The sequence below is a fragment of the Caretta caretta genome, chromosome 4, assembly GCF_965140235.1.
Source record: "Caretta caretta isolate rCarCar2 chromosome 4, rCarCar1.hap1, whole genome shotgun sequence".
Taxonomy (NCBI): domain Eukaryota; kingdom Metazoa; phylum Chordata; order Testudines; family Cheloniidae; genus Caretta; species Caretta caretta.
This window is the reverse complement of record NC_134209.1, coordinates 69,384,848-69,402,762: the sequence shown is the minus strand read 5'-3', so window position 1 is coordinate 69,402,762 and position 17,915 is coordinate 69,384,848. Positions and strand designations below refer to the sequence as shown.

The window sequence follows — 17,915 nt, the reverse complement described above, 5'->3', positions numbered from 1 at the left end:
AGGTAGAAGAACTTCATTAAAATATTCCCAAACTGGGTCTCTCTTATGGCCTGCTGCCATGATAGGTTTTCCCTTCTAGTGGCAGATCTCAAATCAATGAAGGCTACACTCAGAAAGACCTCAAGACTTCTGGAATATGCTGCTCAAACAGTATCACTTTTGTTTCTACTGCTTGTCCCTCCTTTCTCACATTTATCTCCAGACTTCTTCTCCTTGTCCAGATCTATTCCAACAACAATCTTCTATTCATTGAACTTTTTGAAACTTTGCACTTTTAGAGAGAGGTAAAGGATTGAATCTGTGTACACAAATTTGCGGAGGGACAATATGGTTGACAATAATGTTATTTCACACCTCTATATATTATTTACTTACTTAAAAATATTTTTGCTGTTAACAAGCGTGTTATCCCTGGAGACACAAATCCACAGTTTGAGAACTGCAAAACTAAGCATCTCTGATGGTAGCTTCTAAACTAAGCACTGAGTCCCACTGGGTAGATAGAAAGATTAACCTAAATAATCTATACAGAAGTCCCTGGATCCTCATAAGATTGGGTTCCTAATCCATGAACTATTGGAACTCATTTACAAAACTTTTCTTAAACATTACATGACTATATTGACTCATACTATCGAATTAGAATTTATAATCCCTGAAAAACAGAGTATGTGAAATGGGAGGCTGAATATTTTCTGAGAGTGTAGGAAGAGATGGGAAAGGAAGAGGCTGTTAGTCAATGGGAGTTTTGCTGGTCAGGACTGCAAAACGAGGCCTCTTTATGGCTGCAGACTGTTATGAATGACACTTGTTAGATACATATATTAGCCTACAGAAAAACTGTTTCAGTAACAAATAAATTTGCTTTTAATAAAAATGTAACTAGACATTTAAACTAATGTTTTAGGTCATGATTTCAAAAAGAGCCTAAAGTTAGGTTTCTAAATTGTGATTTAGGCTCCTAAATAAGTGACCTGATTTTCAAAAGTGCTGATCATGCAGCAGTTCCCACTGATTACTTCAGTTGGAGCAATAGGTGTTCAGCACTTTTGAAAATCAAGCCTGTTATTTTGGAACCTAACTTTTGAAACTCTTGGCCTTCAGGTTTAAAGTCACGTCTCCTTGACTCCTCCAAGGGCACTTACCTTTATTATCTTTATTCCTCAGTAGGAAAATAAAAACTTGCACAAAGTATAGTTAAAAATTACTTAGGATGGTGCAGTTTCTGAGCATGCACTGATAGTGTCACTCTTACAGTCTGATTTTTTTTCTGTGTGGCAATCAAAATGGGAGCGCTTTCTCCCTTATTAGTATAGGATGGCTGTTAAGTAGCACTATCCTATTTGTCTATAAATGCATCTATACTGATAGTGTCTTTGCAGTCAATTTTAAAATTGAACGTCCAGACCAAAAATAAAGAACAAAACAAAACCAACTTTGTTAAACTGGAGGTACAGCTGTAAATGTTTATTAGTTGTGGGGGAAAAAGTCCTAAGAAAACTTTGCCGTTTTCTCAAAAGCTTGGCCTGGAAGTCAAAATAAGATTACTCGTTGAAAGAAAATTTTACAAAGGATTGGAAACACATACAGTTCCTGATGCCTATGCAACCTTAATGCCTGTCCAGCTCCTGCCAATCTGCCATCCAGGATTCCTGTCTGCCTTGTGTGTAAGATGGAAACATTTTGATGAAGGACTTCTGATTGTAAGAATTTCAAGTAGTTCATAGCATGGAGCTGGGAACAACTTAAATCCACTTTACTTATGTTGCTGCTTGTAGAATCAAGAAACTCTGGAATATACGACTTTGGTTTTGAATGTATATTTCTGCTACATAAGTGTGATTTGATTTGTCTTCCACCCGGTGCACAGGTGTGTCAACATAAATTTTAGTTCAGCCATTAAGAGGTTTATAGCCTCAGATATTAATGATCAGTTTCAGTACAACATAATTCTGTATAATTAGGGGGATTTGTCTCAAACACTTGTCTTGAATCGGTCATTTTTGATGAACAGAGATTTTCTTTTCCATATACTCAATGGTTCAAAATAAGACACAAACAGTTTTCTGTAGTTAGTGTTCATTTTATTTTAAATGCTATAGTAGCATACAATCTCTATGAACTTGATTGAAATAGTTCGATAAAATCACTTTATAATTTCTAGGGTCACTGCTTCAATTGAGATGTGCATTGTTTGCGGATTTGTCTCCTGGTCTTACAACTTCGTATCCTGGTCTCAGACACCTGTTCTGAGGATAGTGTGGGTGGCACTGAAGTAGAGTTACAGTTATTTGAGTTCTATTAACTGTATATTTCCATTCATTTGAATTTCCAGGCTAATGTCTGAGTCTTTTAAGAACACTAAAATGTTCTATGAAGTCTTTTCATTTACTATTTGACCTGAGCTATGTGCTTTGAACATGACAACTAAAAGAAAGTCTCTGCCCCATGAAGCTTATATTTTAAAGGACACAAACAGATAAGACATAATCAGTTGGGGAAACAGAGAGTAGAGCTGATTGGAAATTTTCCAGTGGAACCTTTTTCCCATCAGTAAATACTGATTTCTGCAAAATGTTTTGCTTTTGATTAATGAGTCAACTTCAACAAGAATTTGCTTTGAAAGAAGAGAAGAAACATTTCAATAAGGTTGAAATATCCAGTTCATTCAACATTCAGCCTTTTTGAAATGGAATCTTTAGATATTCCATTTTATATCATATATAATTTTGGCATTCTAAAAAATGTTTTAATTCTGTCTTGCAAATTTTGAAAGTGAAATTCCTCATGAAACCAAAAATTCAGTGCCTGCCAAGTTCCTCTGGAGGCAGAATTACATCAAATATTAATCCCTTCTTTACTTTCTCCCTAAACTTTTCCCACTTATATACTATTGTGGTAAGGGGGCTTTTGTCTAATATGGTCAAAGTTTGTGAAACCTCCTCATTTGATTGACGAGAGATGGGAATCTGGCACACTGGGATTGGAAAGTCATTTTCTATGCATAATAGTGTCAATCAGTAGAGGTAATCCCTTTGAGGAGCTGGTAAGCCTGTAACTGAGGGTGTTTGTTCCCAGCAGCTATGATAGTGTCCAGCTTCTGCCACTTCTGGCTGGCAAAGAGACTGTTTCTTTCAGATAGAGACCTAGCCACAGTAATTCACACATTTGTCACTTCCTCTCTGGTATTCTGCAGTTCTCTTTACTTCCACCTAGACAAGATGTTCATGAAGAAACTGTAACAGATACAACACAGTGGTCCATCTCCTAAGCAGAACAAGCACTAGACCATATTTCACGCCAGTGTTCTACAACCTACACCGTCTTCCCACGCACTTTCAGATCCAATTCAGGGTTCTGGTATTTGAGTAGAAAGCCCTCACTTGGATAGGTCCACATCATATCAAAGACTGCCTTCCTTAAGAACATAAGAACAGCCATACTGGGTCAGACAGAAGGGCCATCTAGCCCAGTATCCTCTTTTCTGACCGTGAACAATGCCAGGTGCCCCAGCAGGAATGAACAGAGCAGGTAATCATCAAGTGATCCATCCCCTGTTGCCCATTCCCAGCGTCTGGCAAACAGAGGCTAGGGACACCATCCCTGCCCATCCTGGCTAATAGCCATTGATGGACCTATCCTCCATGAATTTATCCAGTTCTTTTTTGAACCCTGGTATAGTCTTGGCCTTCACAACATTCTCTGGCAAGGAGCTCCACAGGTTGACTGTGCATGGTGTGAAGAAATATTTCCTTTTGTTTTAAACCTGCTGCCTATTAATTTCATTTGGTGACCGTAGTTCCTGTGTTATGAGGAGGAGTAAATAACACTTCCTTATTTATTTGCTCCACACGAGTCATGATTTTATAGACCTCAATAATCTCCCCCTTTAGTCATCTCATTACTCTTTCCTCATACAGAAGCCGTTCCATGCCCCTAATAATTTTTGTTGCCCTTTTCTGAACCTTTTCTAATTCCAATATATCTTTTTTGAGATGGGGTGACCACATCTGCACACTGTATTCGAGCTGTGGGCGTACTATGGATTTATATAGAGACAGTATGATATTTTCTGTCTTATCTATCCCTTTCTTAACGATTCCCAACATTCTGTTCACTTTTTTGACTGCCGCTGCACATTGAGTGGATGTTTTCAGAGAACTATCCAGTGACTCCCAAGATCTTTCTTGAGTGGTAACAACTAATTTAGTCCCCATCATTTTATATGTATAGTTGGGATTATGTTTTCCAATGTGCATTACTTTACATTTATCAACATTGAATTTCATCTGCCATTTTGTTGCCCAGTCACCCAGTTTTGAGAGATCCTGTTGTAGCTCTTTGCAGTCTGCCTGGGACTTAACTATCTTGAGTAGTTTTGTATCATCTGGTCCCAGTATAGACCCCTGGGGGACACCACTATTTACCTCTCTCCATTCTGAAAATGGACCATTTATTCCTACCCTTTGTTTCCTATCTTTTAACCAGTTACCAATCCATGAGAGGACCTTCCCTCTTATCCCATGATAGCTTCAGTCAACATAGTTATGTTTTGCCCTGCACACTATGTTTATCCAATTCAAATACATGTTTGAGGGAACTAAAGGCAGTGTTCTCAACAGCAAAACCAACACACTGGTTCACCCTCCCAAAAGGAGAAGAGTCCCTTCTCTCCATCTTCAGGTATCTCCATAAGACACACCTTTCAACCACTAAAAGAATTCAACAGCACACTAAAAAGTAATAACCTAGATTAAACCTAGAACAGGTCAAAGTATGCTCAAACTGGGGGCCCTGATTACACCCAGAGTAGGAAAGAGATCTAATTGCCTCCATCCAGCTAGTCCACAATATGTGTTTTTAGTCCATGTAGTGGTCTTTACAGTGTTAAATATTATATATTACAATGTAAAATATTTTATAAATGCTTCTTGATAGTAAGACACATGTTAGGAGTAGGAAAGGCACAAAAACAGCAGTGGGAGAAAACAAAGGAGGGAGTGAGGCTGACATCTTTAGCCCAAATGGGTTCAGAAATCAGAAACAATTCTTTAATGTTTTAGGGAGAAAAACCTTTATTTAACTAGCAAATTGAAAGAACTAGCTGGAGTTTCATTCAGTGTGAGCCTGCATGCAGTTTTCATACACCAGCATTGATGTGGCGTGGTCAGCACATACAAATTCACTGCATTCTCCACATTGCTTGCAGCTCTTGTGGTCAAATGACCTTAAACAAATGTGGCAGATTCCACTGCCAAGTCTGCAGGGTGATCCCATGGTATCTGTTTTTTTATAGTAGCCAAGGGATGAGAGTGCTGCTTTGATGGGCATGGTGAGATGATGGATATCAAGGATTCTTCTCTTTATATGTGCATCTTCGAGTCATTCTCCTAGACTGACAAGAAATAAGTGCCTTGTTTTGGTTGAGTGTGGTGCTAAGCAGGATCACTGCTGACTCAAATAAGGAACCTGGGATGCCAGCAACATCAAACATGTTGAAGAAAAGAAATATTGGCCACCTTTGTATCTTGCACCCACAGGAGTACATTCTTGCAAGATGGCCCATGTTGTTGACAGCACTTTTAGTGTCATAATGGAGAATTATGTGGGGTTTCTTTTTGTCTCCTCCTAGAACCTTGTCATGATGCATCGTCGATAGTATTATTATCAACTTGCCCTTCTTTGGAACATAGGAAGCCAGGGTAAGTGGCCCAGCAAACCTGAACACTGATGGCAGTTTTTCTCTGCTCCAACGTGGATGCATCTCATTCTGTACAGCTGACTTGCTCCAACATAAGTCAAATTTTCATTAAATAGATCTTCAGGAAGCTGAACACTGGTGAAGTTATCCCCAACTATGTTTCTTCCAGTCTTATACCAGGGCTGAACATGAGCTCCTCCTATCTGAAAATGAACCTGATGAACAGTCAATGAAAATGTAGTCTTCCTTTTCAGAGCTACTCTTGACATGATCTGGCACAACGTCACTGTCATTTAATAAGTTGTCATCACAAAACTTCTTACTTTCAGAGTTGCAAATCACTTTTCTAAGATCAGAAGCAAAATATCATGCCCGTTTGTTCACCTTCTTGAATTGTGGAACACAGAAAATGCCCTCAAGAGTCTCCTTAAACTTATGCTCAAATAAATTGGTTAGTCTCTAAGGTGCCACTAGTACTCCTTTTCTTTTTGCGAATACAGACTAACACGGCTGCTACTCTAATACCTAGACAGACAATCCCCTCAAGAATGGTAGGGAGAGAGCCACCATCAGTCCACTGTGCTGAGGATACCAAACATGCCTGGATTTGAAGGGACCAACCTCCCTGGAGTACCTTCTACTGTAGGGTAACTGTATGCAGCAACTGCTGTCACTGCAATCCATTATCCAATTAGCATATGCTAACTATTACAGTACAAGATACTCTCACTAGAAGCAAATGTGCACACAGAGCTACCAAAAACAGAGGACAGTGCAATATGTTTGGGCTACATTTGTACCCCACATACTGTTTTGATACAGAAAAATTATTTTTCATGGTAAATTACATTTTATTTATCTTAGCTGAATTGTGTATATGTGCCTAAATAACTGTTTCCTAAAACTGCATAGTTGGAGGGCCACTGGTTCATGAGTTATCACAACATATATGCTTACAGGCTACAATATTCCCACGAATGTGGAGTAGGGTTAATGGAGCTTTTTTACCTGGAACATTTTTAGGAATATAAAATGTCTGAGTTGCTCAGGAACAAAAATGTTAGAAATTTTGCATCATTGCTTGGCACCTATTTACTTTACAAACATGTTCACTGTTGTTGTTTATATAAAACACACACTTACTCCTTCCCCTCTCTGTCTCTGCTGAATGTGCTGTGTGCCATTTTTTGCTAACAGGTCAATCTATAGATCACAGAGATGCTAATCTAATGAAGATAATTATGTCATTCCTTCATTAACAGATATAGTTGTATTTATCTGGCAAGACTACTCACTCTTAACAAAATTTTCCACACCAAATATTTTCTGTCAGAGATCTCTTACTGACTGTTACCAGTTTATTTTTAAAAATATGAAAGACCAATCGGGAGAGCTCCCTAGAGTAAAAGTCTTTTAGCAGTTGATTGTTTGGAAGGGTCTTTAAGGTTGTTGCCTCTAGCCAGCCTATAAAGCTGAAGGAATAGATTTTACTGTCTAAAAGATTGTTTTCCCCTGTGAAGGCGGGGGGAGGGAGAGGGCAGTGTGTGCCTCTCAGTTTAGTTCTACATTTTATTTTATCAGTAAAGATAAGAGTAAGGATTACTTACATTGATGTGCAATAGTGTCATCAGAATTTAGGGGCCATTAACAATTTTTATTGATTTACAACTATGGTAAACATCTGCCACAGCACAAAATGTTGATATTAAAGTTCTTTGAATTATTTTTACTGTATTAATTACTAACAAAATTGATTTAGAATTATTTTAAAAGTTATGAGAGACTAATACAGATAGAATCCAAAAGTAGTTTGATAGATCAGAGTAAAGGTTGCACACATTTCTAGTCAACTAGTGCCTTGGAATAAAAAACAAAACCGTTTTAAAACAGCTGATGAGATAAGCAGCTGCTGTGTATGCACACTAACTACTTTACTTAAAAGGATTTTCAGAAGTATGGTTTATTGTTTGGATGATTGATAGTTTTCAATTGAGAGAGTTCCCACTGAAAGAGTCCTATTGTAGAGCTCTAAAAGCTGTTGGTAGGAGCATCTTTGAAACCTCCACTGAGATCACGTTTTTCAAAAAATATGTATTTTAAAATTTTTAAATCCCAGACATACTTCTACCAGCCTACATCATCTCGACAGTTGTCAGCAGGGAATGCTATTGTTCCGGTTTCAGTCTCCTTTAACATCGTATCCCAGTCCTCAAAACTTACCAATGTCTTCCAACAAAAAGTGTGAAGTCAGGAGCTAATTTTCCTAATATTTCTAATGAGTTAATGTAATTTACATCATAAAGAGGAGTAAATTACTATTCTGCTCATAGTTCATCTTTCTGACTTCTACTCTATCCTTAACTTGCCTCGCTATGTCTAGGCATTGTAGTACATGGTCTTTAATAATATACCCTAATTTCAAGTCCAAAGGGTGATAGTGCACAATACTGCAAATCTAGGTCTTGAGGCACAGGTTAAAGTGGCATATGAATTTTAATTCTAAGCTATCTTGCTTTCTCGTATCTGAGTCAGCCCTTTCAACTGTAATGTAATGTGTTAATTTACTTGCATATGCCATTCTAGACGAACCCATATGTTCAAAAATATGAATATGAATCTACTTAGAAAACACTGTTGCTGTTTCATTTTCTGTCCTCTCTTACACTTTGTTCATGCTCTAATTTGATTGCTAAATCAGTTTTCTATTGTTTTTTCTCTTGAAATTGTTTTTGCATAACAAATCAAAATTTGTTCAGCATAGATGAGTTTGAGAAAGACATGCTTGTCAGATATGGCATATATTCAGTTATTAATTTTTCTGCAAATGCTGCTGCTAATTTGCTGTACTCTCAGATGAGTGCCTATTTAAAGTCATCAAATGTTATGGTGCCCATTAGTAAGAATCTGAAGTAAGAAAATTACCAGTAAAAATTCCATGTTTACTTAGTAAATTGATGTTTACAAAATAAAATATTGGTTTACAGCCAGGATTCTGAAATATAACATTGTGGCAGATGAACATATAGCAGTAATAACCTTTGGACAATAAGCAAAGCGATGTATTTTAGAGAAAGTTGCCAGTTGGTGTTTTTTGGTTTCGTTCTCTCCCCCACACTCTAAGTAAAGTTTCTAATGGAACAGTGAAATTCTGATGGCTGAACTTGGACATTTCATTTGAATACTCATTGGAGTGAGTACTCTTGCACTAATCACTGTGCTCTCAACACATTCTAAATTGATTTTAAAACAATGTACAATTTTTAACTATTCATGTTGTATTTTTATGTTATAGATTATACTCATCAATACAATAGATAAAGTTGTCTACTGGCACTTGAGTTTGGGTTCTAAACATTTTCCATCAATTTTATTTTGCTTAATTTCCAATGATTATCACAAAAACCCTAACAAATTATTTTGTGTGGTAAGGTACTTACCCATAGGAAGCCTAAAAACACTATCATTGGGTATCCTGCATACTGGCTTTTTGCAAAGTAGCTTTATAAGTATTGTATACTAAAATAGTACAAACATTGAACATATCTTTCTCTCTTATAGAGCTGGAGTGGACCAGAGAAGTTACTTGCTTTAGATGAACTCATTGATAGTTGTGAACCAACACAAGTGAAACATATGATGCAAGTGATAGAGCCCCAGTTTCAACGAGACTTTATTTCCTTGCTCCCAAAAGAGGTGAGGATGATCAGTTAATGCTGGGCTCTGGGTGCTGTTTGACTATGTAACGCATCATCTATCACCTTTAAACATTTCCATGCTAATTATGATATTCAGTATTGTCAATGTAAACACTGTTAATTGGTGTTAGAGTACTACAAGTTGACAAACTGCCATGTCTTAATTATGTAATTCTCAGATTAATGTATGCTTCTGAGCTAAAGGCCAGATTTTTGAAGATATTTAGGTACCGTGTGGGATTTTCAGACGTGCCTATTTGCATCTTTAGGCATCTTAAAATCTTCAAAAAATCTGTCCAAGTGACTTTTTTTCAACTACTGAGATAAGTTCCATGTTGTACTATAAGTCATTTGAGTTCTTTCAGCTTAGATAGGTTTTCTTTAACCACGTTTTCCTTCTGGTTATTTAGTGTCTTGTCTCTTGACTGATTTGCCAGATTTAGTCTTGCATATATTCTGTATCATCAGCGTATATGTTTTGATCATCATCCCCTCCACATTTTGAGGAGACAATAAAATACTGTTTTGTAGAACTTCTTCACATTAAAAAAAAAGTCAACATATACAAATTTATTCTTGATTTGTAATATGCACCTATCATTCTCCAAGTGTATGCATTATTAAATCTGCATTAAGTCTGTTAGTGTTACTTATATAATTAAAAGAGAAAATTCCCCAGCAACAAGGACCCAAAAACGCCAATCCCCTTATTCTAACCTCCAGGCAATCCCCTGGGTAAACAAATATCTTTCAATATACCCTGCAGGCAGTGATGAGCTGCCAAAATCTTAACAACTGGTTCCCTATAAAAAGTTCTGATTTAAGGGATGTGCCTCTGTCCTGCCCCCTCCCACTCCACCCCCAGGCTCCATCCTGCCCCCCAGGCTCTGTCCTGCTTCTTCCCATTCCCACAGGCTCTGTCCTGCCCCCATGCCCTCCCCAGGCCCATTCTCCATCCCAGGTGCCTGTTGGTGGAGCAGGAGTCTTGCAGCCCTTGCATCAGTGGGGTTGCTCCCGGCATGTGGGGCGGTGGCTCCCTGCAGGCAAAGGCAGCCGTCTGCCCGACTCCCCACCGCAGGATGTGACCACCCCCGAGCGGCGGAGGCCGGACAGCTCCACAGCACAGGAGTGGGAGAGACTGGGGGGGTGGGGGGCTTCCCCCAGCAAGCCCAAGGCAGTCCCCAGCCATGGCACCAGCCAGCCCTGCCCAGCTCCTGGGGCAGAGGAGGCTGCTGCTGCCAGGGGCCTGGCTCCCCGGCCCTATGCGGTGCCCAGTCACATGGTGCCTGATCTCCCTGCCCAGTGCAGCTGGTCGCGCTTCCTGGGCCAGGCAGGAAGCAGCATGGAGCTTGGCCGCGGCTGCTGAGCGAGGCGGCATCAGATCAGCCTCTGCGTGTGGGGCCCCGGAGCGGCTGCCCGGATAGCTGCGCAGCGCAGGTACTAGCCGCAGCATGGCCCCTGCCCCGAGACAGGACGCGGGGCCCCGCAGCCCTTCCATAGCCCCGTGCTGCTCCATGCACCCCCCTCTAGCACCGAGCCTCTTCTCCAACCAGGGCCAGCTCTAGGATTTTTGCCACCCCAAGCAAAAAAATTTTTGGCCACCCCTGCTTTTTTTTCATGCTCCGCCCCAACTCTGCCCCTTCCTCAAATCCCCGGCCCCACCTCCTCCCCCAGGCATGCCGCATTCTCCCCCCCCATTGCTTCCTACGGCTCCCCCCCCCCCCCCTCCGCAACTCCCTGACCCAGCTCACCTCCGCTCCGCCTGCTCTCCTGAACATGCCGCTGCTTCGCTTCTCACCCCTCCTTCTCAGGTGCGGGAGAGACAGCACATTCAGGGGAGCAGGCGGAGCAGAGGTGAGCGAGGGTGTGCGGGGGCGCAGGAAGTAACGGGGGGGTAGAGGAACCGCTCCCCGCCCCAGCTCACCTCCACTCCCCCACTGCCGCCTCCCCTGAGCGCGCCGCCGCACGGCTTCTCCTGCCTCCCTCCCAGACTTGCCGTGTAGGGGGGAGAAGCTGAGCAACGGCAGCACGCTCATTTCTAGGCGTGGCATGGCACTGGAATGCCACCCCTAGAAATGTGTCGCCCCAAGCACCTGCCTGTTTTGCTGGTGCCTAGAGCTGGCCCTGTCTCCAACAGCCCCCTTCTATAACACTGAGCCCGACACCACGCACCCTCCCTAGCACCGCAAGTCGAGGCCCCCTTGGCCTGGGGGGCTGCCCCAGCCTGGCTGGGACTTTCTGGGGCAGCGACTACCTATCCAACCCCCCCATCCCATCCCCTGACCGCCCCCTCCAACTGCTCCCTGCCCCTTATCCAACCCCTCCTCCCAGGCCCCTTACCATGCTGCTCAGGGCAGAGTGTATGGATGCCGCGTGGCCCGCTGGAGCTCGCAGCCCCACCCCCATCCCCCTTACCATGCTGCTCAAAGCGGCAGGCGCTGCAGAGCTGCCCAGGAGTGGTCCAGGGCGCTGGCAGCGTGGCACGCTGAGGCTCTGCGAGAGGGGGGAAGGTGAGGGAGGGGCCAGGGGAGCCTCCCTGGCCGGGAGCTCAGGGAGCCCTAACTACCGGTTCTAAAACTGTTTCTAAATTTAACAACCGATTCGCGTGAACTGGTGCGAACTGGCTCCAGCTCACCACTGCCTGCAGGTCAACAACTCAGACTCTTGTCAGGTCAATAGGGAAGCATTCTTAGTAGTGTTATGTTGGTGTTAGAATATGGTCTACTATGTTCGTATTTTCTTCATGTATATTAAGACTGTTCTTATGTTCCATTCTCTGGCATTCCTTAGAAAGTCATGGCCCCTCTTTTCCTTTCATGTGCTAGTATATTATCTTCTTAACTGAGGAAAGTGTCGGAGCTGTCCTTTGGCATTAAGTGGATCATTTTTGTTAGGGGATGGAAGTAATATATACTATGAATATTAACTAAATATGCACAGTGGATGTAACTAATATTGACATACGTGTTTTCTGCACCCGGTTTCTTTGAAATCCTTTACTTGTTTGTGAGGAATACTGTGGGGAAAGAAACATACCATGTTGTGTTATTCCTAGTGAAGCTGCCCGAAGCCTTCTGTAGTTCAGAAGCACAAGAAGGTTTTTTTTCTCAAAACTGTCCCTTCTGCAGTGATCTGTTAGCCACTGATGTGGATCTGCTGCTTGGCCCCTGTCTTTATCGCTCTGTTTTTCATTTTCAGTGATTGGATGGATGTGTGTTACTTCTCTCAGCAGAGGAGCAGTGTCAGTAGCATCTTGAATATCTCCAGAAACTGAGGACTGAGATCCTTGATTTTGTTTTAGATGTCTTCTGTTGCTCATCCAGGACTGATGTTCAGGAGATTTTATAATATATGACAGTGGAGCAGATTGTATGTAGCGGTCTAGTTTTATTTTGTTCACCATTTGGTTTAACCCAGCCAACTGGTGACTAAATTAACTCAGTAACCTCTAATGTTACCATCTAGATAAGTTAAAATTCTACTTTATTTCTTAGTACTTAATGGGAGTTTTAAAATGCACCACATAAACTTACTGAAATCTACAATCTACATTAATATAATTTATTATATCCCTTATGCACCCTAGTATTCTATAAAACATCTCATAAGAATATTTTTGCATTCTGTTCAGTAAATAGGTTATATACCTGTTTGATCAACTGCATTTGCACACTCTTCTTCAACTCAAGCACACATGGAACTTAACTGTTCTACTGTTTAAGCTCTGCTGAGTGGAACATAAGCATGGCAAGATAATTTGCTCCACAGGGGTCATCTTATGCTTACTATAGGAAACAAGCTTAGTTTTCAATTTTACAATTGGGACAGTCACTATATGTTTGTGTGTTTGCTGTGATAACATTGCACTCAACCCAGTATCAGTTTTGAAATTCATTTTTTGGTCATTTGTTTCTATTGGCACAAACTGTTTCTACTACAGAAACTTACTTTGTAAATTTACTCCGGAATCACAAACCTGTGTCTTTGCCATTTGTTTAGCTGGGTGTTCTGTGTAAGTGCTTTATTGTGCATTTTTAATTAGACTTCAGGTTTTACTGCTTGCTCACTTTTATTTAGGAAGCACATTTTTTTCACTGGTCCCACATATATCCCCACTGTTCTTTGCACTGTCAAATCCATTTCCCACAATAACCTTGCTTTGTTCTGAATATTAGTTAAATAATCAAATATTATAGTATACCACAAACTAATCATCTCTAATTCGTTTCTGATAACTTATAATTTGCATAACTTAATTATATAGGTCTGACACTCAGTAGACAATCCCGACACCTGGCACCTCGTTTCTTTTAAAGAAAATATTTCCCAGGTGACATTTTTGCATGGATCTCAAGGTATTATTAAAACAATTTTGTCCAGGAGTACTTTGCTCCTATAGAAATGTACTGTAGGTCTCTAATACTTCTGGGCTGTTTGATATTTCAATTTATTGTTTTAATACATCTATTTTGACTGTCTGCATCTCAATCACTGTGTTCAGTGAGTGACAGTGTTTATTCTCCTACCTCTTTACAGTTGGCACTATATGTGCTTTCATTCCTGGAACCCAAGGACCTTCTGCAGGCAGCACAGACATGCCGTTACTGGAGAATTCTGGCTGAGGATAACCTCTTGTGGAGAGAGAAATGCAAAGAGGAGGGTAAGGCTCAGGAAAAATGCTAACATAGTGGTAGAACTAGCTATGGGTGTTCATTTCATTTATGTAAGAAGCTTAACATTTTGAGAAAGGAATTCAGTTCAGTGTAAATTTGTTACTAATGCTTGACCTCTGTAATAAGTATCTTTGAAGCAGAGGTAGAAAATATTTAATGTGATATTTTAAAATAAACTGCAGTTAAATGTTAACATTATATCTATAAAAAGGTTATATGTAGTATAAAGACCTATATATGCTGTGTCCGTTTGGTATATTATATATACTATAAAATGATTTTTACAATTTAGAGTAAATTTTCATACAAACTATCACAGAACACATTATAGTTTCTGGGAGAATAGAAAGAATACTTTAAAGAGTTTGGGTACAGTGATTCACAGTGACAAACAAAGGGAAAGTGATGTACAGTGAGAGCAAAAGGCACCGAATTGTGAAATTGATAAAGGTACAAGCAAGTATTCTTGCAGTAACAAGGGGAGAACAGAATGATGTAGTAATTAGGAAAAAGTGAGAGCAGTGTGGTCTAGTGCCAACTGTAGGCTAAATGAACAGGGAGGTTTCAAGGTTAGACTTGAAGAAAAGTGGTAATTTAGTGGCTCAGATGATAGACACAGAGTTTCCATAAACAAAAGGGGATGCAGCCTACACTGGTGTGGCAGAATCCCTGTAAAGAGTCGAAGAAGAGCACTGTGAAATAGGCAAGATAATAGATTTGTATAGGGGTCAGAGAGAAAACAGCAAGACCTTGGAGAATTTGAAAAACATGTAGATCTATTTTTACTTGCATGAATAGGGAGCCAGTGTAGGGATGGAGCATGTGGATACAATCCTTCTTTGAGTCATGGTCCTTGTGCGTATTCCACTCTAGGTGTCCGTATGCTCCATGCACCTGAGACTGGACGATTTCTGCTGCAATGTCCATTGGTCTGTGCCTGCACCCCTCATTTCCTCATGCCTTAAAACAAAGGCATGAAAGGTGACTTGGACCAACTGCCTTTCCATTTCTTTTTACCACCCATGGTCTAAGACAGAACCCCTCTGTGTCCACGGTATTAGCTAGTGTTTTTCTTCTTCAAGCTTGTTCTTACGTGTAAATAGTTTTTAAGTGTAATTTTTAGTAGTTTAGGATTAGGGGTTCCCCCATGCCACCAATGCTCCTCTCCATAAGGGGTGCCTAGTTATGTCCAGGGCCCAGGAATTGTGTGTCCTGCCCCTGGACTTTTCAGTCAGTGAGAACGACAACAAATACCTCTCCTGCTTCAGGGAAGCTTTATGTCCCCTCCAAGTGCAGCATCTGCTGGTTCTTCCCAAGCTGAACCTATCAAGTCCATGAGTACAGGCTCTGAAGATTCCTAGTGGCCTGCATGATGAGGCCCCACTCCAATCCTTCCTCTGCCCCATTTGGTGGCTACCTGCCTTTTTTTTCCCTCCAGGCTTGGCATCTCATAACATCAGACTGATGTGTTCTGGAGATTATCACGAAATGGGTACACAGTAGAGTTCTTTTCCCTCCCCCTGTCCCTCTCCAGTGACCACCCCCGTCCCACAAGAGGATTCTCAGACAAGGAGTAGACCTTATACTCCATCTGGGAGCCTCCTTCTTGAGCACAGGAGAAAATACTCAAGATATTTCCTCATCCCCAAGAAGAAAAGAGGTTGATACTAGCTGTCAGACAACTAAATGTCTTTATCTGCCTTCTGAGATTCAGAATGATCACTCTGGACTCAGCTCTTGATTTAAAGGACGGTTATTTCCACATAGACATCTATCATGCATGCGGGAGATTCCTGAGTTTCATTGAGGACCTGGACCACTACCAATGCAGAATGCTCCCCTTCAGCCTCTCACCAGAACTGAATGTATTCACTAAAGTGCTATTGCTAGTGACAGCCCATCTCCACTGTAAGGGGGCTTCAGTGTTCCCCTACCTTAAGGGCTTGTTACTCATGGGAGAGCTCTACATGGTGTACAGGAAACCAGACAGTCCATACTCAGTCTCCAAATAAAAGTAGAAAAGTCAGTTTTAGTTCCCACACTGACTACAGACTTTATTGGGGCAACCTTAGATTTAACCAGTGCCAAGGCATCCCTACCTCAGGACAGATTCCTACTGAATGAAGGATCTCATCATGCAGCATCACTGGAGCCACCAGATGACCGTTCAAACTTGTCTAATCCTCCTAGGTGACATAGACTCATGTGCCTACGTGACACCTTCGCAGGGCTTCACCTTTGATGCTTACAGGCCAAAAAAGGACAGTCTGACAAACTCTCCCCCCCTCACCCCCCCAAAAAAAAAACTCAGGCGCCTCTCTCCTGAGAAGTGAGAAACAGGCTTTGTCCCTCCCCCAACCACAAAAAGACTGATCACAAACGCTTCCCTACCAGAATGGAGAGCCTAGCTGGACGAGCATGTGGCACAAAGTCTCTGAACTCACCAAGTATCCCACCTACACATAAACCTTCTGGAGCTGTGTACAATGCACAAAACCTGTAAACAATTTCTGCCATTTCAGAGTCATAGAGCTTAAGGCCCAGAAGGGACCACCAGATCATCTAATGTGACTTCCTGTGTCTTACAGGCCACCAACATCACCCTGTATGAGCACACTGAGTCCAACAACCAAACTTAGACCAAAGCATTGCAGACCACAGGAGACTGCCTGTGACATGTATCTTGAGAATAGGAGGATAGAGGTGCACCAGTGCCCCACAATAAAAGGGAAATGTTTGATGATGATTTTGGCAAGTGATCTGCACTCACATATTGCAGGTGGCCAAAAAACAAATACAAAACCCACAACAACCCCAAAACCCAAGGTCACTGCCAGTCTGACCAAGGGAAAATTCCTTCCCAGTTCCACATATGGCAACCAGTTAGACCCTGAGCACATGAGCAAGTGCCAGCCAGCCAACAACCTGCGAGAGAGAGAATGCTTGATGCTGTCTCAGAGCCCTGTCCATCACCTCTCCAACCATGGCGGTCCTTGAGGAAGGAGATAAAGGAAAAAAAATACATAGGGAGGGGAGTGGGATGGAATACCTTTCTGATCCCTGAAGGTGAACAGCTGAAACCCTGAAACATGAGCTTTTAGGAGCATAAGACATAAACTAGAAGTGGACCCCAAAGTTGTTGAGCTCTGCCTCTCACCATCACAGACAACCCTGTCATATAATCACACTCATAAATCTGTCCAGTTCTTTCTCAAAACTAATTTAGTTAGCTGCCCCCATTTATTTGGACCTTACATGCCCATATGTGGGGTGGTTTGACTTTTTGTCCTCTGGGTATATAGACTGTGTAGGCTGAACTATGGGCTCCTGTGTAGGCAGCTGAAACAGATCTGTTTGTTGGTGCCTTGGTAAGGACCACATGGCTCTGGCACTTGGAGCTTAGATCAGCCCTGCTGATTAAAGTCTGAGTGGTTAATTGCTCTCTGGTGATGTGGGGCAGAGCTGATCTAATCAGGGAAACTTGCTAGGCAAACTCAAGAGCTATGAACAGAAGAAGCTAATAAGAGAGTATGAGGGAGTTTAGAGAGAGTGAGAGAGGCTTTCCTTGCAGGTTTGCTCCCACATGTGCTTCAAGATGGCCAGCAATGGAACAGTTGTGGTGTCCTACAGTGTATGTGACATGTTTTCTTTTCTTGCTGAAGCCAGAGGGGACTTCCTACGCATGAAGTGCAAGTTGGTGGCTGTGCTGGAGGAGAGGAGCCTTGGAATGGAGGGCAGGTAGAGATATTATTGAGAAGCTGAGGAGTTTCTAGACAGCCAAGTTCAGGAAACATCAGTATGCCAGGTTCAAAAAAGAAAGAAGCTGGCCACCAAGGAGTCAGAGGA

General features: G+C 41.6%; 1 protein-coding gene across 9 annotated transcripts in view; it reads left to right on the top strand.

Moving 5' to 3' along the window:
• FBXW7 (F-box and WD repeat domain containing 7) overlaps positions 1 to 17,915 on the top strand; it is a 249,601-nt gene that overhangs the window by 215,223 nt on the left and 16,463 nt on the right. For 8 of the 9 annotated variants that reach the window (XM_048847365.2, XM_048847368.2, XM_048847366.2 and 5 more), the window contains 2 exons: positions 9,260 to 9,394; positions 13,933 to 14,056. In XM_048847365.2, coding sequence (XP_048703322.1) covers positions 9,260 to 9,394; positions 13,933 to 14,056 — 259 coding nt within the window. Of the gene's footprint in view, positions 1 to 5,632; positions 5,703 to 9,259; positions 9,395 to 13,932; positions 14,057 to 17,915 lie in introns of those variants that run through there. The other variant, XM_075127737.1, reaches the window with a different exon arrangement.